At 39.0% G+C, this 25,182-nt stretch overlaps 1 protein-coding gene across 1 annotated transcript in view; it reads right to left on the bottom strand.

The window, feature by feature from the left end:
• Positions 1 to 25,182, bottom strand: part of ppp1r37 (protein phosphatase 1, regulatory subunit 37) — a 51,687-nt gene that overhangs the window by 13,886 nt on the left and 12,619 nt on the right. Inside the window, exons 2-5 of the mRNA XM_084949740.1 lie at positions 16,443 to 16,540; positions 10,854 to 10,899; positions 10,573 to 10,673; positions 3,196 to 3,315 (exon numbers count right to left, since the gene is read on the bottom strand). Of these exons, the coding sequence (XP_084805866.1) occupies positions 3,196 to 3,315; positions 10,573 to 10,673; positions 10,854 to 10,899; positions 16,443 to 16,540 (365 nt within the window). The remainder of the gene's footprint in view (positions 1 to 3,195; positions 3,316 to 10,572; positions 10,674 to 10,853; positions 10,900 to 16,442; positions 16,541 to 25,182) is intronic.

The raw sequence follows: 25,182 nt of genomic DNA, 5'->3' as shown, positions 1-25,182 counted from the left end.
ATTGATAATGTTCAAGCTGTGCAGCATTGCTTCATAAATCAGACGGTCATTGCTCGGAGACAGGGAATGCCTTTTGGTCCAAGCACTGATCAAATGCCAAAGAAGTTTCCCACACATAGTTTTGATTACAGTAAGACCGTTGTACACAGTTACCACATAATCACTGACTGTGATTAAGAATGTGGTGTTTTTCCCTCTAGGATTAAATTAATGACCCAAATGGAAAATAAAAACAAATGAGTAGGCCACAATAATAATAAAGAGTGCAAAGTAATTTGTTACTCTGCAGACAGTTTGCATACAGAACAGATCCACAGAAGACGCCATTGCCATAGCCCTCCACTCTGTGATGAGCCACCTGGAGCAGCAGCAACGCTACATCCGAATGCTCTTAGTGGATTACAGCTCAGCTTTTAATACAATCATTCTGGATATTCTCATCACAAAACTGGTCACTCTTGGCCTCCTCCCTCTCACATGTGCCTGGATAAAGGACTTTCTCACTAACTGGCCCCAGACTGTAAGACTCGGCCCTCATCTCTCCTCCACTCGCATGCTGGGCACTGGCTCCCACAGGGCTGTGTGCTGAGCCCCCTCCTGTATTGCCTCTGGACCCAGGACTGCAGTTCGACCCACCACAGAAACCTCATCATCAAGTTTGTTGATGACACCACGGCAGTCGGACTCATCTCAAAGGGAGACGAGGCAGCCTACAGAGAGGAAGTCCTGAAGTTGGCAGCATGGTGTTCAGAGAACAACCTGGCAGTGATCACCAAGAAAACCAAAGAGGTCACTGTTGACTTCAGGAGGCACAGCACTGACTTAGCTCCCCTATACATCAAAGGTGAGTGTGTGGGGGCGGTCCACACCTTACGGTTTTCAGAGTCCTCATCTCCACTGACATCTCCTAGACAGACAACATCACAGCGGCTGTCAAGAAGGCAGCAGCTGCACTTCCTGATGGTCCTCAGGAAGTACAAACTGGACTCCAACCTGCTGCTGACCTACCGCTCGTCCATTGAGAGTCTGCTGACATACTGCATCACAGTATGATACGGTAGCTGCACTAAGGTGAATAGAGTGAGGTTTCAGAGTGTAGTCAAGGCAGCACAGAAGATCACAGGCTGCCCTCTCCCCTCCCTGATGGACATTTATTTCTCACGCTTCCTCAGCAGAGCAACAAACATCATCAAGGGCAGTTCCCACCCTGGTTTTGACCCGTTCAACCTGCTTCCCTCAGGGAAGAGCTACAGGTGCATAAGCACAAAGACTATCAGACTCAAGAATACTTTCTTCCCAAAACTCCTTCAACTCACACATGCACTGACAACACAGTTCCACCACCCAATCCAAGGACTTCCCTCTATACACAGACTACATAACTACCATTACCAATACTTAATTTTTGTGCAATACCCCAGACTCTAAATATATCACACTATTTTTTGCCCCGATTTGTATATTTTATATTTTTGAATACTGCTCATATGTATACAGTGCTGCAGAACCCCCTTTCTTTTCCCACATGTCTGCACTGAGTAGGAGATGCTCAGTATCTTATTGTACATGTGTACAGTGACAATAAAATGCATTCTATTCTATCCTATTAGTGCTGTTCACCGCAGTACACCGAGCCAACCTGACACACAAAAGTCTCTGCTTTTTCATAAGAGTGTTTGAATAGGTTTGGGAGGTTTTTTGGGGGGTTATGAGTCACACTTACGACAAAAAACAAACCAAAAAAAAAAAGCAGTAACCAGTAACTCCACATAGTTTGCTTTGATTAAACAACAGCTGTTCACATCAATGTGTTTTCTCACATGTGCTGCTGTCGTCCTTATATATCAGTGTGTTTAGCCGTTAGTGATTTGAATTCTTAATAGTAATAAGTGATGACTGACGTCAAAGGGTGACTTATGTTTGCAGCAGCACTGACGATGAAAGGTCAGAGATAAGAAACAATACAGAATCTTGGTCTTTTCCCCCTAGACACAAAGCAATGACTAACACAACACAAGTAAGCAACAGTTTGAGCTTCAGCCTGAAGAACTTTCTCACTAAAAACAAAGCCTTTTTTACATTTTTCAATCACTTGTGTATATTGTCTTCAGTGACTTTTCTGAGGACAGATCTTCTTTCTTTCAGTCATTCCATCATCTTCTGTCACAGTTCAACTATTGTTTTACTACTTGTTTTTTTTCATGTGCAAAACAAAAGCACATCCTCTTGATTTTAAGGTTTTCTAAATCAGCACATAACAGAAAACTGGTCCTAGTGGGACTATTTAAAAAAAAAAAAAAAAAAACATATATATATATATATATATATATATATATATATATATATATATATATATATATATATATATATCTCAGATGAATAACAATAGATGACATATACAATGTCATTATTTATTTAAGGAAAAAAAACTAAAAAATATAGAAAGAAATTCTGGCACACTCTGTTCTATTCAGTTCATTGAGATTTGCAAGGATTTATTCATGTACAGCTCTTTTAAGGACCAGTGACAGCATTTCATTCAGGGTTGACATTCACCTTGATTCTTTTCTTTTTCAGCATTTCTGTTGTAGACCTGCTGCTGTGCTTGAGATCCTGTTGCATGACGCAATATCAGACACGCTTCAGCTGTCAGACAGATGGCCTCACATTTGACTCCTTGGTACTTTGGTATAAAGACGAGTTGACAAACAACTCAATAACTGCAAGATTCCCAGGTCATGTGGCCGCAAAACAAGCCTCGCTTTGCAGACCCTAACTGATACTTACCCCAATTTATTTTACTAAATACCAACAATGGTATTTCATTTTTCACACACTGGTTTGACACTATGTCCCAATGCACTTCATTTAGTGTTTACTTTTATAATCTGTCTTTTTTAAATCATCTGTTATTTTAGAATGATGAATGTTTAACTGACTTTCTTTTTTTTAATTTAGTGACAGTCCTTTTCATTTATTTAACTTTAAATTTGTTTACTAGTTGTTATTGTGCCAGGTCAGCTCCTACTATTGCAGTTTGCATTACTAAGAGCCTGATGACCACTTTTTCCTGAAGGGTAGCTGTATGGGCAGAAACAACCCTCCTGGTCTTTCAAGGGTTAAGAGTTCAACTCTGCTCAACACCATGACCTTTGCACACTGTAGTTGTTGGTGTATGGGAGGATGATCTCTCACCTTTCGCATCATGTGAGCTGCGGCCTGCCATCCTCGTGTGCCAATGTGCTTGTTGAAGGAGATGTTGAGATGTGTGGCCGACTCATAGTACTCTATCATGTCAAAGAGAGCTGAGGCACCCTGAGGGGGAGTAAGAGGGAGAGAATAGGAGAAACATTAACCAACAGATTAAAATCTAACAACTTAAAGAACTCTCACAGTTGGTCCATAGTGTTACAACGCAGGAAGAGATGTTGTAATGCAGCTTGGAGCAGTTGTAGTTGCCAGGGTAACAATCCCTCAAGGCAGGTGAGAAGTGCTGAGGTGTTTCCATAGGGGCCTCAGGTGTATGTAGAGATACTACAGCTCGAAGGACAAGTTCATATGCTTGTGCAACTGTTTACTGTTGTAAAGCAAAATATTACGATTCAGTAGTATTCAAAATACCTGAGAACTGACTCTTTTTTTCAGATTAGGGCTCCAACGTGTAGTAAAAGAACCACTAAGTCTGAGTCCCATTAAAATGCACCAAAATGATACACTGCGAAATGAGAGCCACTGGACCACTGATTTTGCACTTAAAACCATCTGAGCAGCTTGCAGAGTTCACAATGATTGGATCTGTCGGACAAGGTTCAGTCCACAAATTCTGACAACTTGCAATTCACCTATGCATGGTACAATCAATGTTCCCTCTAATTTTTCATGTGTCTGAGTGAACACGCAAACTCCCTGAGCGGACCCTTGGACCACTGTGAGCAACAGTAGACGTGTGCACTGTGGTCACGCCAGCATTGAATCCATCCAAGTTACATGGTTTATTAAAATAATCAAATTACAGTATTTACATTTATGTTAGACTACTTACAATGAAAATTTAAAAAAAGAAATCTTGTTCATGACTTGTGTAGTATGTTAACACTACTGGAAGTAAAAATAACTTAAACTCCAATTTTGAAAACACAACAATATATATATAAAGCTCTGACTTGTATTATGAGTATGAGCCTGTGGTCTGGGAGAAAGTCCTGTAACTCTCTGTCTGCAAAATACAGTATATAATGACTGTTGGGCAATTAAATATATAGTTACTTCTTCAAAAAAGTAACTGAGTTATGCAAACAACAAAGTTTTTTGCAGCTGTTTACCTAAAAATGCAGCCAAGGCGTTTTTTTTTTTTTAAATAAACAGTTAAAACTATTTACAGAACAATCAGCTGTTCTGCATCAAATCTGATGCCACACAAATTATTTGTGCCACTCCAAAAAATAATTTCTGTCCACTATGAGATAAAGGAGAACATCAGCCTGATACCTGCAGGCCTGACAACAGGAGATGTATCACTGCTGTAACACCTGTAACATTCAGTAGTCGCCTCATTGTTCTGGCAGACGCAACAAAACTATTGACTACACTACACACTAACTACACAAGATTTACGCTAAACGTCGCAAATCTCTCACATCTCAAAACACCGCCGCAACTCCTAAAACTTCCCCCCTTCCTAAACAACTAAATGCCATGTTACCATATAATTTTTTGATTGGTCGACATGGTACATTTTTCCATCAATAGGAAAGGGTGGGTTTTTTTGGTCTTGTCTTTGCTCACAGGCAGAGAGTGTTTTCGAGCGTTTTCCTTATAAAACGCCGTTTTTACCGTTTCTTCCCGCAGTAAATATAAACAACGATAGCATTCAGGAAGAAAACCAAACATTGCATATATTTTATCATAACTCCGGTTTTACGTAGCCTATCAACACAATTTAAAAACTGGTATAAAGTCCACACTTTTCCCGTCAATTGTTCCGTCTGTCCTGCTCACATCTCCAATGGTTGTACACGTTGTCATTAACGTGGCTTCACTCCACATCAGCCACGCCGCTTTGGTAGCTAAAACACTGTTGTCGGCACATAAGGACGCTGTCATAGCCTGTTAACGACGTTGATTAGCTGCGTATATACGAATGTGAATCGCATTATTGGCTGGACTATGGGATAAGGTGGCATCGTTCTAATCCCATACGGGAGCAGCCAGTCACTCACTGACTAACACTGCAAAACAGAATTGTTAACGTAATAATTTTAATTTCAATTCAGGTTAGTTTTTTTTTTGTGCGCAACGCAGATTTTCTGTGCGCAGAGACCGTGCCAGCAGTGCGCAATTGCGCACGCGAGCAGCTTAGAGAGAACATTGGGTACAATCATCACCTTCACAGGCTTCCTAAATAAAACCAGCCTCACCAAAAGCTGTCATCACTGGTGACATGGTCATGCACTGTGAAATCATCCCTAACAGTGAGACTGTGAATAATGAGCTCGATTTTAACTCCCTGAGCTGTCAGAGTTTGTGTTTGGGGTGAGTACCTGAACTGTGGTTAAACTACTGTTCTTCTACACCCAGCACACTTAAACACTGAGGATTTTGGCACTGACCTCTCATTCTACTTAGCGGATTTGGCTTTCTGCAACTTTGTCCTTTTAAACAACACGAAGTTCATGTAGCAGAGTCGCTGTTTTGACACATTGGAGAGGTCTGGTGCACTTTGTGATCACACATGAAACTGTGAAAAAGAAGCTGAAAAGGTTGACGCTTTGAATGGAACTGTGTAAAGGCTCTTTTGGTTGAAAAGTAAAGTATAAAATGCTTGATTAACTTGACGAAGTGCACTCATGATCAGTGTTTTAATCTGGCTTTAATAATGATGTCAGGGGGGCAACTCAGTATATCAGTAATTCCTGACAAACTACATAAAGATGATGGCACTGTAGTGAGGATGGATGTCTGGTTCTTTTGCTTTTCCTATTTTCCAAATATAACTCATAGCTGAGCATATGAGCTTGCTGCTGCAACACTAGATCTCATGACTGGATTCTGTGTTTCTCATCTGTTTCAATGGAAAAAATAAATAAATAAACATAAAATAATATCGAAATAAATAAATAAACTGACCCCACAACTGATCAACCAACTGCAGGAGGTGATCCAGATTAAATGTGAGATTATCCTTTTCTGATGCTGATAAAAACTAACAAAGTCAGACAGGCTATGCTACTGCATAGTATCTCCAAACCTTTCCACTTTGCATTCGTTTATACTGGGAGACATTACCGAGTATACAGCAATGTGTGTTTATCTACAGGGTGGAGGAAGATGAGTCATTCAGTCCAATAAAGGCCATCCTGTAACTCTGCTTCCCGTGCTTGCGCCTTCACAGGCTTCTTAAAACATCTCTTTCTAACCATTTTTCTCCTTTCATCTTCCCATTTCATTCCCAACAAGACGCCACTGCTGCACAGTCGAGTCAAGTACGAGCCAAATCAAGCCATCTACTGTATACCTCTCACACCCACTCAAAAATGAACCCATCCTCTTCCCGAGTCGAATTATTTTCTATGCCAGCTTCCTCTAATCCCAGCTCATCCGGCAACACTACTTCAGTATTTTCTCCTTTCAGAGCTTCATTTCATCTCAGCCCAAGGCGAGACACTTGCCTGAGACTGAAAAACTGCTCTCTGGTGACTCAGTCGCTGACTCATTCTGCCACTTTATTCACATTTCTGGGGTAATGTTGCATGTTGGGTGGAATTAAAAAAAGAAACAAAAAACAACAACAACAAAAAACCATCACTCTACACTGTTACTTTAGATTGTATGGTTTTTTGGACTGAAATAAAATGACACATAATGTTTCTCCAATTTAATTAGTAGAAGAACTTGTGAGATGGAATACGGTGATACAATTTTTGCGGTATGGATGCTCCGGAGCTGATAATGCACTCTTTAAGCCCTACAAAAAACGTCTGCCAATATTTGCGCAGAAGCCCTTCAGCACTGGTAGAAAAATGTTATCCATTTGGTTGTCTGGATATGTTTATCTAGTGCATGAAAACTGATCCATGGCTCACTGCATTTACACCTGGTATTAAAATGTGTTTTTTCCATCTGGACTGTGCGAACATTGTGACTGGATCACAATAGGCAAATTAGTTAGAGCTGGCAGACTTGTTATTGTTTAACTGAAGCAGGTCTGTAAATGGATGTATAAACTTTTGTTAGGTTTGAAACTGACGCAAGACCCACTGGTGGGGGCAGTGCCATTACAGGTAGGGCGTGGATGACCTAGGGAAACTATGAAGTGAAACTAATCTGAATGAATGGGATTTTTGTTGGGGAAGTAAACAAGAATTTGCTGGTGCTTTTATAGTGACCTCTATTTATCTAAAAATAACTTTTGTTATCTGTGGTCTATAAATATTCTGGCATGTATGGTTTTTTACTCTGAAGAGGTTCTTTTACAAACACCAGGAAAGAACCACTGTTTAAACTAGTTCTGTGAATTTTTTCTTTTTCCCTTAAGTATCAATGATGTTTACATCTGCTGAGATCACTACTCATCTGTCCTTCACATGCATAGTCTCTAAATCAGGGGTCTCAAACTCACAACCCGGGGGCCACTTGCAGCCCACATCACCCCTACTTGCAGCCTGTACAGGGAGTGCAGAATTATTAGGCAAATGAGTATTTTGTCCACATCATCCTCTTCATGCATGTTGTCTTACTCCAAGCTGTATAGGCTCGAAAGCCTACTGCCAATTAAGCATATTAGGTGATGTGCATCGCTGTAATGAGAAGGGGTGTGGTCTAATGACATCAACACCGTATATCAGGTGTGCATAATTATTAGGCAACGTCCTTTCCTTTGGCAAAATGGGTCAAAAGAAGGACTTGACAGGCTCAGAAAAGTCAAAAATAGTGAGATATCTTGCAGAGGGATGCAGCAGTCTCAAAATTGCAAAGCTTCTGAAGCGTGATCATCGAACAATCAAGCGTTTCATTCAAAATAGTCAACAGGGTCGCAAGAAGCGTGTGGAAAAACCAAGGCGCAAAATAACTGCCCATGAACTGAGAAAAGTCAAGCGTGCAGCTGCCAAGATGCCACTTGCCACCAGTTTGGCCATATTTCAGAGCTGCAACATCACTGGAGTGCCCAAAAGCACAAGGTGTGCAATACTCAGAGACATGGCCAAGGTAAGAAAGGCTGAAAGACGACCACCACTGAACAAGACACACAAGCTGAAACGTCAAGACTGGGCCAAGAAATATCTCAAGACTGATTTTTCTAAGGTTTTATGGACTGATGAAATGAGAGTGAGTCTTGATGGGCCAGATGGATGGGCCCATGGCTGGATTGGTAAAGGGCAGAGAGCTCCAGTCCGACTCAGACGCCAGCAAGGTGGAGGTGGAGTACTGGTTTGGGCTGGTATCATCAAAGATGAGCTTGTGGGGCCTTTTCGGGTTGAGGATGGAGTCAAGCTCAACTCCCAGTCCTACTGCCAGTTTCTGGAAGACACCTTCTTCAAGCAGTGGTACAGGAAGAAGTCTGCATCCTTCAAGAAAAACATGATTTTCATGCAGGACAATGCTCCATCACACGCGTCCAAGTACTCCACAGCGTGGCTGGCAAGAAAGGGTATAAAAGAAGAAAAACTAATGACATGGCCACCTTGTTCACCTGATCTGAACCCCATTGAGAACCTGTGGTCCATCATCAAATGTGAGATTTACAAGGAGGGAAAACAGTACACCTCTCTGAACAGTGTCTGGGAGGCTGTGGTTGCTGCTGCACGCAATGTTGATGGTGAACAGATCAAAACACTGACAGAATCCATAGATGGCAGGCTTTTGAGTGTCCTTGCAAAGAAAGGTGGCTGTATTGGTCGCTGATTTGTTTTTGTTTTGTTTTTGAATGTCAGAAATGTATATTTGTGAATGTGGAGATGTTATATTGGTTTCACTGGTAAAAATAAATAATTGAAATGGGTATATATTTGTTTTTTGTTAAGTTGCCTAATAATTATGCACAGAAATAGTCACCTGCACACACAGATATCCCCCTAAAATAGCTAAAACTAAAAACAAACTAAAAACTACTTCCAAAAACATTCAGCTTTGATATTAATGAGTTTTTTGGGTTCATTGAGAACATGGTTGTTGTTCAATAATAAAATTATTCCTCAAAAATACAACTTGCCTAATAATTCTGCACTCCCTGTATAGAATTAGCATTAGAATTCAACTTTAATGTCATTGCACATGTCGTAAGTACAAGGCAACGAAATGCAGTTTGTATCCATCCAGAAGTGCTTTAGCAATAATATTAATATTATTATATTAATATTATGTTAATTGTATACTGATTGAAGAAATATAATGCAATTTGGTCCTCGAAATTACTTTTTTTTCTTAGAGAGGATTTGTTTGTTGTTGAGTGCAATGTTAAAATAAGTTCTTTAAAACCAAAAAATTATTTAATATGAAGGTAATATGAGCAGAGAGTACAAATATGTTGAGCTATTGGCTGTGTTAGTTCAGTGAGAGAGTTCTTCATAAAGAAAACATTTTTCACTAGAAGTCAAAAACTAATGGGTACACTTATGTCTGCATTTTTATTTTGTGCACAAAATTATAGCAGAAGTCCTGCCACGTGTCTGGCCAGAAAGAAAGTTTATTGTTTGTTTATTTGGTAGTTCAATGAAAGGCTTCAGTTAGTTAAGAGTGAGAAAAAAATGCATTCACATTTGCAGTTTGGTTTTCATATACAATATTTGAAATAAAAACAAACAAACAAAACAAAACACTACATTTTAGGAAATACTGGTAGGTTTTTTTCTTGTTTGTTTGTTTGTTTGTACTACTTGAACACTGAAGTCGCCTTCCAATCAGATGACAGTGCCTGCAGGGGCTCACAGCTCATTTAGGTTTGAGACCCCTGCTCTAAATAATAACATAAAACACTGATGCATATTTTAATATTTAAAGACATCGACTTACTTTGTCTTTAAGGTCACTGAAGAAAATATTTTGGCATTATTAACTAACCATGATTAAATAAAGTGAAAGCTGCCCAGAACCATCAGGTTTCCAAGACCTCAAGGACTTCAAGTTAACTATCAGACTCTGCAAGCGTGCTGTTAACAGCAGGTGACAGGGAGCTAAATTAATTCTGCAGTTAAAGAGTGAAAGTACTGACACAGTTTTGACAGACAGGAATTACATAATGAGCAGTAATTAAACTTTCTGGTCCAAAGCAAACTTCTTCCTGTATGACTCTGGCAACAGAGTATGTGTGTTCTGGAGGGTGTGTGACAGGAAGTGGTCAGTGGCCATGTGTTCCACACTACAACACTGTCTATCTGTGCATGTCTGCAGCCCAAACATTTTAATGGTGTTTACACAAGTAGACATCTGGGGTAATCAGAAAACTCGTGACCACATACTTCATGTCCTGCTAGTCCTGTAATCGTGGAAAAGTTAATGAGAGTGTAACTGAAAGCATGAATCAAACATGAAAGAAGATGAGAAAAGGGGGAGAAGCAGATATTTAAAGCATCTTACATCTTCATCCAGGTTGGTTTGCTCCAGGTCCACCAATTTAAACTGGACCCTCTTCAAAATCTCTTCCAGAGACTCGCATGCCTTGTAGTCCAGCTTTTCACCTAAAACATATCCACATACACTTGGTCAATAAACCATTCAGCCATGCAGTATTAGATGCTGTTTATAAATTAAAGTTAGAAAAACTGCAATTACTATTTTCCACATGTTACACTGTTAATTGTACTGTATCGTTTGTGACTGTTGTAGTGGGGGTTTTGTTTTTTTGGTCTGGTACTTACCTTTTAAATCTAAGCACTCATTTCGTTGTGTCAGGTCTTTCAGTTCCTACAGAAACAAAAACAAGTAGTGTCAGGAAGGGTTTCCCCATTGAAGCAATCTTTTCTTTTCACATGTTCAAGCCTTCACGTGATTCAGCAGGCAGTTCACGAAATGGTAGACAATACATAAATCAAGACAAACAATTGCTGCTAAAAAAAAAGCATCTGCAGCATACATTAGCTCCAGGCTCCCTTAGAGTATTTATCTTCTGGTTTTGTTTTAGGATGCACTGAAAGGGAATGCTGAGTCACCCCCAATGATGGCAACTTCGGCTGTATGGGATAATGTTTTACAGAAAGTGTTACAGTTAATACAAAGTCTTGCAACATGGATGGGAACTGAGTCCCAAAGTAAAAACCTAAAAGCATGTAAAGGACCTAAAAGCATGTAAAGTGAAACTAAACTCTAAACCCAAATGATTCATTTGGAAACTACAAATCACTGAGAAACTGACACATACACCCACAAAATGTAGAAACAAGCAATATTTCCTGTATCAGTGCCAGTTAACGGGCTGTTTGAGGGCACAAGACGATCATGAGTTTGTCTGTGTGAGTTGGTAGAAACGTTTGTATTCACAGTTAAACGGGCCCCAGCATCAAATGATCTTTTAAAACCAAACATGCTAGTGACTTAAAGGTGAAAACTTTTACCTCTTGCGCCAGTAGAAGACCTAACCACCCACAGAAACATTAAAAACATACAGGGTGCTGCCCTCAACACTATGTACAGGCAAATCCCCCCTCTCCGGTTGACTGCCCAACCAATTCAGCATGAACTTCATAACCCCGGCCCTCCTGTCTCACTGTCATTACTATTGTGTATTGCTGAAGGTGATCACACTGGTTTATTTGTATTGGGAATTCATTGCCTAACATATAATTTATGAGTTCCCTAACACACACACAAATATCACATGACAATTGCTCAAAATACTGCACTATTAATACAAGCAGCAGGAAATGCAGTGAAATTAAATAATGCTGGAGAGCTGAGAGTCACTGAGCTGTGACATAAAAGTAAATGTACTGATAAATGTCACATTATCATTAGTTTTAATATCTTTTAGCACCCATAAGATGTTGACTACATAAACACAGGCAGGCAAACATTTCTGGCAGTTTAACAGCAAGCACATTTTCACTAACAATTAACATGAGAACCTGTCAGTGAGAGTGATTTCAGCAGTGCAAATTCCTTTCAGGCAGAATTGCCAGAACCAAAAATAGTGCATGACGCAGAGTGTGCCTCTGCGCGAGTGGTTGCATGGGTGTGCATCTTTGTGTCGTGGGAAGACTATATCACGCCATGTTTCAGTTTAACATCTTGTTCGTTAAATGCTTTTACTCTTGCTTTACAGTCCCCACAAGTCATCTATTCTGTAGTTCACACAGTCATCTAGTATAAGGATTTTCTGCCCAATATCAAGACAGATATATAGCATCCAAGTACTCATAGCCAAAAGACCGAGGTGATGTATGACAAAATCCTCCACTTTTTTTCTATTAAATATGACTGTTACACGGTCCTTGTTGTGTAGTACACACTGGCAACATCATTCCACAAAAACAATCAAATAAACAGTAATACGTGTCAGTCAAGTTTTGCCAATTAAAGTAAGGACAAACAATTAAACTGAACATTTAGCATGTAGTCCAACAGTGAAGAATTGATTTTAATGACTAATCTTTCCACACAATTACTCTTCACTGAGTTTAAATGTATATTTAAAGATATACTAACATTTTATTAGTTTATGCAAGGTGTCCATTATTTGCACCTTGCAACTATTTTAATTATCCACAGAGAGTAGTCTATAAACTTATTAAATTATAAAATAAATTACCCATATATGCCCCATCATGTGATATTTTCAGAGTTTATATCACTCCAGTTTACAGTTATATGGACAGAAAGATGACGTGATACCAAAGTGGCCGGATCTATTCCCTGATTTGAGATAAAGCTGCTTCCACAGCGCATGCAGATGTACAAGCGGTGCAGAACATTTTGCAGACAATTTCCTGGAGTTCTTGTGGACTGTGAGATCCTCATTTCAGACAGGCTACCAAGTATCCAGGTTTTAACACTGTGGTCAGAGTTAATGCAGTAACAGGCATTCAGCATATAGCTGCTTAATGGTGAACCCCCCCCCCAAAAAAAAAGAAACCCCTCAAAACTACACAAACAACTAGCCAGAAAAGTGCCACATGCACTTAAACCTTATAAAGAAAGCCTTAAGAGTGAATGAGGAAAAACAGTAAACGGCTAATCATCTCTTGCTAACCCCCTCCTCTTACTGGCCAAACATCTGGTATGTTTATGGGCGGCTAAGGGTGACTAAGCAGAAATGAGAAGGGCAGAAGTGGACTAACAGCAGTGGAGAAGTACAGTGGGAGGGCAGACATGAGCAATCAAAAGACGAGTGAGGGAAGGAGGGAGATGAGGCACTTCTTTGATGACGAGACATCCCCGTACTGTCAACCAGTCAGCCAGTGGAAATGTACCCAGACTAAAAGACTAAGTGGAGCTCACAGAGGCAGCTTAGCACATTGACGTGCATTTCCACAAGTAACTGTAATGTTAGCCTGGCCTCTTTCAGCTGACCAGACATGTGATGAGCCCCTTGAATCACAAATGTGTTTCCATCTTGAGACCAACTTTCCTTCAACTTCATCACTCTCACAAACCAGCAGGTACAAATGTGCAAATAGTTGAGAGGCCCACTGAAGGGTTTTCAGTTTATGTTCTACAGTAACTGAACAAACAGAAGTAAGTGCTAATTCACTGCTGCTGCCAACTCCCATCTCCTGTTAGCCTGATAATAAGGGGGTTGGCTTGGTGATGAGATGCTCCTACAGAAATAAAAAGCAGGAGACAGGTACTCACATGTTAATAATATAAACACAGTTCTAAAGTATTACAATTATCAGACCCACTATTACATTTCCACTGATGACTGGGGCATTTATCTAAACAGAAGAAAGTCAATATAAGAGACAGGCCATTACTTGTACAAACAATTATCCCTTCTGACGCATTTGCATGAGACATACTGAACTGTCACTTATTGGTAGAAAACATTTTAGAACAGTAGTATAAGTTTTCCTCCTGTAATACAATAGAAACAATTAAATGCACAGCTTTCTCTCTTGATGCAGGACAATTCAACCTCACCTCATTAGTCATTAAATTACACCAAAATAATATATACTTAAAGTGTAAAGATCCTTAAGTATAACAAATATGTGTCCATTTTTCAATATCAGGTTTCTAGCATAATCATCATTAATACTGATTTACCAACGTAAAGTTATGCGTGTCTTCTTAACAAAGAGGTTTGTAAAAAATGTATTTTCTTTTTGATTTTCTCTGCAGGCGCGTGTACTAACTCACATACAAAGGCACAAGGTTGGCAAACTATAAAAACTAACAGCCTCGAGGCTTCCCCACTGGATCTGAAGAACTGCTTATATTAGAGGGATTATGAGACACATGACTGAGCAGGCTAACCCACAGGAGAAGGCCAAAAAACACCCGCGTGCCTGACGGGAGTAACAACCACTCTTACGGAAAAAAACCCTGTATCTACAGGATACCATCACAGCGCTTGTCCAAAGTCATGCAATGAAGGATCACACCATGCCCTCAAACCACATTAACAGGCCTTTGAAGTGTTTTCATGACAAAAACAAAAACCTTCAGGATGTAATTTTTGGAACAAAATTTTGTTTGACCTCACAAAAGGATTTTTGGTGCCGTCCAAATGTTTAACTGTTGGATGTTTGTCCACCTCTTGGTTGTTGAGTGGAGCCCAGAGCTGCCATAATTTGAACAGTTTCAGTTGTTGTATAGTATACATGTCCTGTATCCTTCTTATTGAACAATCATTTGGCTAATGGTTTCACAGTGTTTCTCAAAGAATTAGTTCCAAGGGAAACCTGAGCTGGGATTGTGCGAGCTGGTCAGCAGCAACTGACCTTTCAAAATAAGAGTACTGGGATTGTTCATTATATCTGGATGGTTTGGTTCTCTTTCATAAACAATGAAATAAAAGAAAAATCAACACTGCAGCTTGACAAGGCAAAACGCATTAAAAAAAGTTAATATTGTATACCAAGGCGATAGCTAAAAATAATAGTGATTAAAAGTTTCATAAATCTGTGAATAAAAATATCATACATTAAACTAAAGTTCTCGACATCTAAGCTTTAAATAAGACAAAATACCTGAGCAGCTTGAATTAAAGATGATATGAAAAACAAGGATAACAGAAGTAAGAAAAAAATGTATACAAACACCCCAAAATTAACATTATCAGTATTAAAAATAAACAAACAATAAAAACAACAATTCTGATTGAATCTATGCTTTGTTGTACATGACACCAACAGGATTTTGTATTTTTGGGTGGGTTTCTTTTAGGTGGCAACAACTTTTTTTTCTCCACATATTTATGCAGACACCTTTCATGGTTAGCACTAACATTGAACCATTGCTCATAAAGCAATTACCATCTAAAAGCAGCAATATCTACAGTAACAGTGAGAAGGAGGATTGGCCCCATTAAACTGAGCTTAAAAAGGACCACAGAAAAAGCAGCAGTTCTGTGGTTGCAATGGTTTTGTTGCGTGCCAAGACATTTAGGACCAAGGTCCACAGGAGGCAAATATGGTTGTTATTAACAATAAATAAATAAATGAATATAACAAAATAAAACATTCATTATGTTATTATGTGCAGTTGAAAACCAGAAGAATTATTAACTGTTTTTCCTCCTCTAGGTAAATTAACATTTGTGGGAAGCTCATCCTGTTTTTTGCCCAGAACACAACTACTATATGGATCAAAATAATGAGCCAAGACAATTTGTTGCTGCTTAAAATGAGACACTGGTTCATACCCACAGTGTTTGTATTTAACTTTTCAGTTAAAAATATTGCTCTTGTTTCTTCATACTAAACTGGATTGTTAGCTAGTAACATTAAGTATTAAAACCACCTCTATGAAAAATGCATAGATACACAGCTAAATAAGCCGAGAGCTTGAAAGTTCCTAATGTTGCACAGACAGTAGACCGCATCTGGTTAGCTGATACACTGCAACTATATCTGTATGTAGAGACACCATAGTAAACAAAGGACCTGCGTCACACACAGGTTAGTCACATTGCCGTTATCCCTATGGGCATAGGCTCAGTCAGTTACACCACTCTCAGTCGATCTACTGAAATCGACTGAGACTGAAATGGGGATGTTCAAATGGTGGTTTCAACCTCTAAGCCCTAAAAGTCTCAAGGTGGACAGGGCTTTGTAATTTATCACCCTTCCTGTGGCATTATTTTTATAACTTTGTCACTAAAAAATAACTTTTTTCCCCAACAACAGACAAAAATCCAAAGCTTGTGCAATACAGTCTTTAAAACAAAACAAACAAACAAACAAACAAACAAACAAAAAAAAGACTTTATCACTAGTGGGCTGGCAACATCACTGACTTAATCTGTCAGTTGTGTGTCAACTGTGTGTTTGTATTATGTTGAGCCTTACCTGTATCTGTTTCAGCACTTTGGGTATAGGTTTACAGTTGAGTTTTTGACAGGCTTGTTTATAGGATGAGAGGATCTCCTCCACCGTCACATTCTGAGCTGCAAAACAGAATACAGTCAAAAAGGTTAGGGTCGCTTTTATTGGTATGTTTCTTCATACATAGTTCTTGAAAATGAAATGAATCAAAAACTCACTGCACTGAATGTGGCTCATGTTTGTGGGGCAAAAAAAAAAAAAAAGATTCTCCAGACATAGTGTCAGCATTTATATTAGAAGGCTTAAAAAAAGTCCAACATTGAATTTCATGCACACAGCTTTCTGGGCAAAAATGCCATTTTGATGTCATAGGAGATTGGCCAGACTGCTTTGTTGAGTTGAGAGGAATGTCACAGTGACTCAAATAACAACTTGTTTCAAGCACAGTATGCAGAAAAGTATCTCTGAATGCACAACATATCAAAGCAAAACTGCGCTACAGCTGCAGAAGACCTCACTGGCGACCTAGTTAAGATTCTGCTTTGTATTAATTAACAATTCAGGCTGCTGCTGGTGGCAGTAGCAAAGGAACATTGTTTAAATTCAACAGTCTGAGTTTTGTTGCTGACCATGTCATTCATTTCTAATCATAGTGTACCCATCTTCTAATATTTGCTTTCACCAGGATAATGCACCATGTTACAAAGTTCAAACCATCTCAAACTCTTGTCTTGAAAATGGCAATGTTGTGCTCAAATGACCTCTGCAGACCCCATTTCTCAGTCCAATAGAGCACCTTTGAAATGTGGTTGAATGGGAGATTCACATCATGGATGTGCAGATGACAAATTTGCAGCAAGTGTAATGCTTTCATGTCAATCTGGAACAAAATCTTTGTGGAATGTTTTTAGCCTCCTTTTGATCTATGCCACAAGAATTAACCCAGTATTAGCAAGCTGTAACTACTGGTCAGTAAGTGCAAAGCACTAACAAATGGCTGAATCTGCTTTGATCCATCAGAACAACTCAGGACTTTCCATGACTCAAAAAAATGAACATAATAAAGTCTAAGACACGGAGACTTAGAAAATATTCTTTTTTCATGTGAGCTGTTAGTGTTTCTGCCTTAGGGAGCACTCTCTTGACAGAGAGAATCAGAGATTGCAACCCCTTTAAGTACTCCCCTACTTAAGTCAGCAAAAAGGAGGTATTGTTCTTGGTCTGCGTGTGGGTCAGCCACCATTGCCATCCCAGACGGTTGTGGGGGCTAACTCCAGTCAGATGACTGGGCAGCATTCAAACCCGCTGTTCCGCCTGAGAGACTCAGCAGAGAAATGAAGTGAAGCACTTATGCAAACAAAAAAAAAGGAAGACAGAAGAATACAGAAAATTACTAATAGAACGTGAGATGAAAAACAGAGTGTATAGAAGGAGGTTTGAAAGATCACAACAGTAAATTACATTGGCAGAAAAACAATGACATCCATTCTATTTCCAACCAGTGTATCTACCCTGCAGAAAGCAAAGCTGTAACACACTGGCTGTTCTGTCTGTCTCTGTGTGTGTTATTGACTTTTGCTGCCGTCAGCATTTTGATTTGTCTTGCCAAGGTGAGAACTTGTCCACTTCACTGTTGGCTCCATTTCTAATCTCCTTCATCTCACACAATGTCCCCCATCACTTTAACTTACACCCTCTCAAATGTATTAATCACACCTGATGGAAAGGCTTCAAGCACCAGGAGTATTTAACAATAGAAACCTATTAGCTACAGTCCCACACACCAACACAAATCCCTAGCCTCACACATGATCTTTCTCTTCATATTTAGCTAAAACACAAAGCCAAAAACACAAAGCAAAGATGAAATCCAGCACAAAGAGACTTCAGCCATCGCCACAGTGATTTGACTTTAGAAACATGAAGAGGTAGAAACGAACTGCTCATCACTCTCTTTGTTACCTGTTAAAGATCAGAGTCTGGATGCTGCGCTGGGGTTGGCATTCATTCAGCTTTAACATCACTCTGGGTTCTTGGCTAGCTTAGTGTTAACATGCTGTCTATGTAGGTGTAAGTATAAACTGGTTGTTTCTGTCCTCAATATAGTTTGCACTTTATCACTGTGCCCTTTTGTGTAAAAGAAATAAAACTAATGTCCATATCGACGATGTGGGCTGTGCCACTATTTACCTTCTCCAACACATACAGAAATCAGCTGATTGTCATGTAAGTGGAACCGATAAACAGGATTGATAAGCAAGCAGACTAACAATTCCAAGGAATTGAACTACTGGGAACTGTGAAAGGCCAGTGACAGGTGACGTGAGATTTGTGTAATTTTAATGCAGAATTACTTGCACAGCATTTCCAATAGGACACATTAATCAGTTTGTTTGTCATCCAAGAGCTATTATAATTTTCAGACTACTTAGTATTTTAAAATTTGTTTTTAGATATTATATTACACATCTCATTATAATAATATTTCACTGGGTATATGAATTGTCTTTTCAGCAGTATTTCAGCATCCATTCTATATACTTTTAGCACCTGCAACATGAATGCAAAAGCAGACATACAATCCAATCCAAATGACAGAAGTTGATTTGTCAGTGCGTTATTATTTTTAGTAATTCCTAAGTAAATCAAATGGCGTAATTATAAATAATCTGCGTCAAAGATGCAATGAAAGTAGTGTAAGTAGTTAAATGATTCTTGGTCCACAAAAGCACAAATCTGCTCAAGTACTCTGTGTCAGACAATAAAAAATACAAAAACAAAAAAAGCATAAATCACGTCACAATTTTGTTAACATTATTTTGTTTTATAATCATCGGCCACTGCCAAACGGTTGAACGGTTAACCATAAAGGTCAAAAACTAGCAATTTCTTTGACTGTGTAGTCTCTTCAGTCACGTTAAAAGAAAACAACAAAAAAAAAAGAAGTAAACAACAAAAAGCTGAACTGCCAGTGTTCACCAGCATTATCACAAGTCAATGTAGCTATGGATGCACATGATTCGCCGACTAAACAATTGAAGCTTATTAAGTTATCCCCACTGGTTGGCACCAACCACACTAGCTGGTTACAATAAACGTTATTTTACTCCGATTTACAATAGCTGTTAACTCTGGAGTTATGTGGGAACCTTCATTAGCTTTGGTTCCAGCCTGGACAGCTCATGAAGAACTGCAGCCCCAACAGACAATAGCCCCTTCTCTGCTCTCAGGGGTCCAACAAATATGAATCACTGTTGAAGCAGCAAGGAAAAGAGCCCTCATCTGGCTTCAGAAGTGCAAGTTTGTTGACAAGTTGGCCGTCTTAAATGTCGGCCTTTAAGATGGGGGTGGGAGCTTCAGTCCTGCTGAAGTCACGTGCCCTCAAAAAAGAATTAATTCTAATTACTGCTGTAAAATATAGCCACCAACCACACTCTCCACTAGACTGCTGTTAAAAACTGACTAGAGCCCATGACTGGATGAGGATGCCCTTTCATTACAGTCCTGTCTTCACTTCAGTCATAATAGTACTCCATCTAAATTTTGATACTTCTGTAAAGCTGTATCTGGATATTCGACGACTCTATTTTTCATCTCATTCAACATTTTTAACTTAAATTTAGCAGTTATTTCATTTCAGCTCAAAACATTCAGTTATCAGCATTCACACTGCAGTTTCTTCAGAAAATGCATTTTCTAGTTTACATTTGTGCTTCACCTACAGAAAGTATCTGGATCTGAATTTGTTAAGTCCTCCTGGATGTCACTTCCACCACTGTGTAAGAAAGCAGTCTTGTAAATTTCTACAGTACATTATGTGCGCTCCAATGAACACCGTGTCCTTGGAAAAGAGTTATTGTGCAGAGTCGCAGTGGAGCAAGTGTGTGTAAACATTTCCTGAGGGAAGGTGGGGTCTGAGGGTAGAGAGGGTCTCATGCTTACTACATAGTATTTTCACACATTCATTAGAGACAGAGAAGGGATGAGAGAGATTGAGATATTTTAGCACTAGTGTACAAAATAAAAAAGAAAGTTGTGCAAGGAGATTTACATCAAACACCTCAAAAACAAGCAAACAGACAAGAAAAGTACACAAAAACTTAAAAAGAAATACATAAGCAATAATACAAAGAGACAAATGCAGAAGAGACATCAGTATCAGAGCTACAGCTGTTGCCTGTGTTTCTGCATGCCTTGGTCTTTATTTTATAGCACTCCCTCCAGTGCTGCTGGTACATGTATGGAGGGAGTGGTGATGAGGAGGTGCACAGGAATAAGAAGTAGGGAGGGGAAAGGACTGGTCCAAACAACATAGTCAGAAACCAAATTAAAAGTTACTGGTATGCAGAAGTTAATGGTGGGCAAAGAACAAAACACACACACGAGAGGAAAAGCACACAAGCAATAAGAGAAATGCTCTCCGTGTCTAGAAACACAGCAAAAACAAAAATGCAGACAAATAAGGAAAAACATGTGAAAACAAGTGCTCCCCGATACTGTGTGGGAGCAATGGACTTCATTAGATAAGCAAGAACATTACAGATAGACAAGCACAAACTTGTTTTGACCCTTAAAAAAACATTTTGTTAAATGTGCATACTGTATCACATATGCGCAGTCGTGTGTTTACCAGTTCAACGCCCAACTGGCTGGTCCTTTGCTGCATGTCATTGCTCTGTTTCCTAATATTTCCAATCCATTTCCACCTTGAATACAAATTAAAAAATTACTATGCAGCATTTATCTAGATCCTGGGAATTCTAATATTCTGTTTACACCCTTGCTGAAATGGTGGTTATCTCAGCAGCTAACAGCTCCAAAGATGATAGATGAGGGGCAAGACATTTAGCTACCTTGATATTTCAGGTTTCAAGACAAGACAGAGAAATGATCTCTGCTCTGACTTAGCAAATCTGCTCAACCAAGCAATCAAGCAGCACGTCCCTCACACTTAATCACTGATTGCTGCCATAGATAAGGTTGTGAGCAAAATCAAAGGGAAAAAAAGCACCCAGGTTACTAACTAATATCAACAGAGGTGAATTAAAAGCTGCAGGATTTATGATTAAAAAGATGTTGTGCTATAAAAGACAAGGCTGTGGGTAGAGATTTACTCCTTATTAAACATGGTGAACACCATCATCAACATCAAGTGGGAGTAAAGAAAAGCCAAATATACCCTCTACAGAATTTGGTCACTGATGTTTACAAGATGACATGTAAGCCATCACTCTCAAATTATTTTCTTTATTTCTAATCGTCACACGGATGCTTATCCCAAGACATCATTTAAACTGAACCAGATGTAGTCAACAGGAAATGAATCCAAAGCAGTTGACCTCTTTTGTTAAATAAGTTCATGATAATGTGGCTCCTTAAGGCATACCACTGTTAAAGCCAAGTGCAACACCAGTATGCCAAAAATATACAGGGAATTCAGCTTTATCTTTACCAAGTTCTTCAATAAACTGTCTGTTTTGACAAAGCAATACAGCTGAATGCTTAAGCTAGTGTGGAAGAGCAGAGTACAACATCCCTATCCCCCCACTCCCCTAACCAATAAGTCATTATAGTCTCAATCACTAAATTCAGGCCCTCTGTTAAGTGTCATGGTTGGCATTTTGGAGATTAGGACACTGTCAACAAGACCTGAAGGCTTAAAAAAGCTTTTTGCTGCTAATTGACAGCTGAGGTTGACAGTTTAGTCTGCTCCTGCTTTCTCTTGGTGCTAGACTTGCCCTGTCTCAGGCTTTCAACACATTTGTTTGAGTAAACAGTGATTTCTGTGATCCAGACAAGCCGTTCTACTGTGCTTGTCAGTAATTTTAAAAAAAAAACTGACAGGAAAATATCACAGTATTTAGGTAAGGTTAATGTTTGCATTTGATTACAACAACTGCCTTTTTTTAGTACAAAGTAACCAGAATAAGTTCTGCTCTGTTACTTCTGTTCTACAGTGCACAGCCAGCAGGGTATCTTGGAACAAGAAAAACTGCAGGAAATTATAAATCAATTGCTTAACCTGAACAACTGGAAGAATTGCAACAGGTACAGGCACAGAACTCTCTAGAGGGGGAGTTCACCACTTAGATGAATTCAAAGCCTTCTTCACTCAGGCACTGAATGTGAGGACTATTCAATAACAAAAACCTGCTACTTCACTTCCACACCTCAACTGTCTTGGAGCTACAAAGAACAAAGGCAGAGCAGACAATTTTCAGAGCCAGTACTTCAAATAACATACTTGAGGCACAAGGAATTATTTTGCCCTCAGTATACTGCAATTTAATACAACTACAAAAACATCCATTACTTTTAAACTCAGTTAAAAAAATCTAGCAACTTTCGATTCAAGCTTCAGGCAACTGAAACCTCAACCAGCATGCGATAGGAAGGGTTTCCTTGGTACAGGTTACCAGTCAATATGCTAGTACATTCAAAGCACAAAGTTTAGCCGCCTTTCTACTGATGAGAGAGACTCACAAGCCCTTTTCACAAGTCTTGGCAATATCTTTTTTGTATTTTTTTTAAACTACATGTGCAACACCATGAATGTCTCCCAGAAATAAAGAGAATTTTATTGCTACTACCTCTAGTACTCTTTTTGTGATTGCTTATAAAGGTTTTTAGCATGAAGTCAAACATTTTCCTAATTTCTAAGTCTGAAAACATTTCTTTACAATCTAGACTTGCACAACTCCAAAACTTGCAAAACTTATTAATTACTGATTAACTGGATTAACTGATTTCCATGAGAGTTATGAAGTGGAAATATATGAGTGTCTCGACAAAATGTTTACATAATCTGCCTTTTTCTCTGCTGGCTTCAATCTAAACTATGAATTATTCTTTTGTATATTTACCCAAGTTTCAAAGTAGCAAAGCATTAAACTACTTTGATATTGTCTAGGTAGGTATTCAGCTTTTAATTTTAGCTTCCTGATATGTCTGCTTTTCTTCTTTATTTTTAATGTGGAAATGTGTAGTAACTGTTAATGTCACTCACTATACTAATCATCTCATTTCAGCTCATGTTATTGTTGCTAACTTAGTGTATTTTTGTGGCCCTTAAGCAACTTTTTTTCTGAAAACAAAGAACCTACTGACTACTGTTTTTGAGACATGTGTGTACAAGATGGCCTTCGGTGTCTGAAAAGTTAAGCCAAGACAAAAGTGCCTTAAGCTTGAATTTTTGTCTAATGGCCAGCAACGCATGACTGAACTGGTTGCAAAAGGAAGTCCAGTTGTATGTAGGCCTACAGGAAAATGACCTCCCTTCTTCTGGAAACTTAAAACTCAGGAATCAAGGACAACCCAGGTTAATCTTTAAGGCAGGCCTACATATGAATGGTTTTACTATATTTAAACTCAAATGAGGGCCTGAAGAACAGTTACACATAACAGACCCTGTATAAAAGAGCACGACCAAAAAAAGAGCTGTTTGCACAAGCGCAGTTTGGTGGTTTGTTACCGACCACACTGTGCAACATGTGAAACAAAAAATAAAGGCATCCTGCTGCTTCTGTTTTCCGCCAGTCTCCTTAACTTGTACAACTCAAACCAGACACATTTTTCTTCACCAAGTCACATCTAGTGCACATCCAATTTCTGTTACTTGTCAGCCTCCTGCAACTTAAGTATGAAAACTTAGCAGAAATTACATCATTATTAATAAATGCAGCATCTAAAAATACAGGAGATCTATTCTCATTTGTAGCTGTACAACATAACATTGCTGCAGTCAAAGCCTCTACCACCACCCACAAAAGGTCAGAACGGATCGACCCACAGAGAGCCCACAATATGAGCGTGGGCTTTAGTACCAGACTTAGTTTGAGCTACTCTTACTGGGACAAATGAACAACCTGAATAACTATCATGAACATGGCATGCTATTATATAAGACGTAAAGCAATAATTTTTAATTTCTTTCCACGCAGAGCAGCTGTGTTTCTAAGGCAAGGTGAGAAGCTATTTGTTACACCAGATAAAGGAATAGTTCACTTATATAAGGAACATCCAATACAATAAATGATGTTATCAATTACAGCTACCTCTGGTCGAGAGAGAAATCAGCCAGATTTAAGAGCTCTCATTTTTTTGCAGTTTATTTTCTGTCTGATCAACAAATCTCTGATAAATTGTTCATGTTTCTTACTGGCCATCTCGCAATTACAAGAAGAGTCTATTTCACTCTTACAGCTGTATGCATCTCGTCTGCTGCATAGGAGTGTGATGAGTGTGAGGTTAAGAATTTATAGGGGACTTAGAGCTCTGATAATTTCTTTCCCATGAATTCACACCTGGACAGCCACTGTACAAGCCCTACAGACATTTGGTGTTGTAAAATGAGCTGGGTAATTAATGGCCGTCCCATTCTTCAAGCTTTTGGACAGACCTTACTAATTTCATGCGAAGCTGTGTAAAATCACTTGATGTTGAAGCCAAGCCTCGAGTGCCTGCACACACATGTAATTATCATCTTTTAATACGATTAAAAGGCTTTCTCACCTACTTAGAAGCAGCTGTCGTATGAAAGTCCTGACTAACATAATGCAACAATCATACAAATTAATCCAATTATTGACTTTACTGCACATTCTTTAACAAAATGTTGGTTCAGAGCCAATGCAACCTGCACATAATCTATAACTTTTGAGTAGGCCTGCAAATCTTTTAGAAGATACTTAAGTCCAGCCCAATATCATACACATCAAAATCCATCAATTCTCAGCCTTCCCAACAATCTGACGTAAAACAAAGT

This window comes from Perissodus microlepis, chromosome 14 (genome assembly GCF_051167445.1).
Source record: "Perissodus microlepis isolate ML-2025 ecotype Zambia chromosome 14, ASM5116744v1, whole genome shotgun sequence".
NCBI lineage: Eukaryota > Metazoa > Chordata > Actinopteri > Cichliformes > Cichlidae > Perissodus > Perissodus microlepis.
This window is presented reverse-complemented; position numbering and strand designations above follow the sequence as displayed.